This window comes from Lepidothrix coronata, unplaced genomic scaffold (genome assembly GCF_001604755.1).
Source record: "Lepidothrix coronata isolate B3197 unplaced genomic scaffold, Lepidothrix_coronata-1.0 Scaffold197, whole genome shotgun sequence".
In the NCBI taxonomy this organism is placed as follows: domain Eukaryota; kingdom Metazoa; phylum Chordata; class Aves; order Passeriformes; family Pipridae; genus Lepidothrix; species Lepidothrix coronata.
In genome coordinates, this window is record NW_016690377.1 from 143,602 (window position 1) to 145,692 (window position 2,091).

General features: G+C 64.2%; 1 protein-coding gene across 2 annotated transcripts in view; it reads right to left on the reverse strand.

Moving 5' to 3' along the window:
• LOC108505648 (PH and SEC7 domain-containing protein 4-like) overlaps positions 1–1,390 on the reverse strand; it is a 7,153-nt gene extending 5,763 nt beyond the window's left edge. For both annotated transcript variants that reach the window (XM_017831880.1, XM_017831881.1), the window contains exons 1-2: positions 1,279–1,390; positions 1,053–1,181 (exon numbers count right to left, since the gene is read on the reverse strand). In XM_017831880.1, the coding sequence (XP_017687369.1) occupies positions 1,053–1,105 (53 nt within the window). In that variant the 5' untranslated portion in view covers positions 1,106–1,181; positions 1,279–1,390. The remainder of the gene's footprint in view (positions 1–1,052; positions 1,182–1,278) is intronic.
• Positions 1,391–2,091: the final 701 nt, after the last annotated feature.

Consider the following 2,091-nt stretch of genomic DNA (forward strand, 5'->3'; position numbering starts at 1 on the left):
GGGGGGGCCGAGCTGGGGGGACTTGAGGGGGGGCTGGTAAAGGGGGCTGAGAGGGGGTTTGAGGGGGGTCAGGGGGCTGGGGGGGTTCTGGTGTCCCCCTCCCTGGGATAAATTGGTGGGGGGCAAGGACTTGACAGGCAGCTGGAACCCCCCTTTTTGGGGCAAATCTGGGGGGGCTGCGGGGAGCTGGAACCCCACTCCTTGGTTCAAATCTGGGGGGTGTGGAGGGGTCTGGTGCCCCCCTTTTGGGGGGATACTGGGGGCAGCTGAGGGCGTTTGATGGCCCCCGACCTGGGGCACATCCAGGGGGGCCTGGTGCCCCTCCTTTTGGGGTAAATCTGGAGGGGTTGGAGGGGTTTGGTACCCCCCTTTCTGGGGAAAATCTTGGGGTACTGGAGGGGTCTGGTGCCCCCCTCCCTGGGGCAAATCTGGGGTAGTTTGGTTCCCTCCTTCTTGAGCCAGGTCGGGGGGGCCTGGGGGTGTCTGGTACCCCCCTCTTTTTTGGGCCACATTGGGGGAATTTGGGGGGATTTCGTTCCTCCCTTTTTGGGGCAAATCTGTGGGGGCTGGTGGGGTCTCATACCCCCCTCCCTGAGGCATACTGGGGGGGTCTGGGAGGGCCTGGTGTGTCTCTGCCTGGGGCAAATCTGGGGGTTCTGGGAGGATCTGGTGTCCCTCTTTTGGAGACAAAGATGAGGGGGTGGGGGGGGTCTTGTACCCCCCTTTCTGTGGTGTATCTGGGGGGCCTGGGGTGGTTTGGAACCCCTCTTTTTGGGGTAAATCTGTGGGGGTCTCTTGCCCCTCTTTGAGGGGCAAATCAGGGGAGGCTGGAGGGGTTTGTTGCCCCTCCTTCTGGGGCAAATCTGGGGGCACTGGGGGGCTGGCGGAGGTCCCAGACCCCTCTCCCAGGAGTGGCTCTGGGGGGGTCGGGGGCCTGGGGAGGGGCAGATCCTCATGTCCCCCTCCTGGGGGGTACCCGGGAGTGGGGGGGTCCAGGCCCCCCTGCTCTGAGGTGAGCTCAGGAGGGGTAGGGGGGTCCCAGTCCCCCTCACCTGGGCTGAGCTCCAGAGGGGTGGGGACTGCAGGGGGGTCCTGCTCCGCCCATTCCAGCTGCCCCCTCCCAGATCCCAGGGGCAGCTCCGGGGGATCGGAGAGTGCCCGGTCTGAGGGTTGAGGGGGTCCTGGGGGAGGAGAAGACACCGGGGGGGTGGTCCCCATTAGCATCAGTGCCCCCCCCCGAAACCAGCCCCCCCAAGGATGGGGGGTCCCCACACTCACCCCACTCCACGGCGATGTCCCCAATGTCCCCTTCGGGGTGACCCCTGAGGGCTGTGGGCGTGGGGGGGGGTTGGGGGTCCCCCCGTTCTGCCTCGGTGCCCCCTGTGGTGTCCCCCCCCTCGGTGAAGGCGGTGCTGTGGGTTCGGTAAAGGGGCACCCCCTGGGCCCCCCCAAGGGCCACCAGCCGGCTCTGGAACAGGGGGTTGGTGTGGAACTGGGGCTCCTCCTCCTCCTCCAGGTCCTCCTCGTCCTCGGCATCTTCCTCTGGGGAGGTGCTGCCATGGTCATCGTCGTCATCCTCCTCCTCATTAACCTCATCATCCTCACTCTTCTCCTCTTCGCCGCGTTCGGGGGCTCGGGGCTCGGGGGGTGTGGTCCCACCCGTGGGCACAGTTTTGGGCAAGATGGTCCCATCCATCGTCACAGTCTTGGACAGGTGGGTCTCATCCATGGTCACGGACTTGGCCGAGATGGTCAAATCCATGGTCAGGTGCTCCTGAGAGATGGTCCCATCCGTGGGCACGAATTTGGGTGAGATGGTCCCATCTGTGGTCGTGAACCTGGATGGGATGGTCCTATCCATGGTCATGGGCATAGATGGGATTGTTGCGTCCATGGGCACATCCTCTGGAGAGATGGTCCCACCCGTAGGCATGAACGTGGGTGAGATGGTCCCATCCACAGGCACAGATTTGGGTGAGATGGTCCCATTCACAGGCACAGATTTGGGTGAGATGGTCCCATCCACAGGCACAGATTTGGGTGAGATGGTCCCATCCACAGGCACAGATTTGGGTGAGATGGTCCCATCCA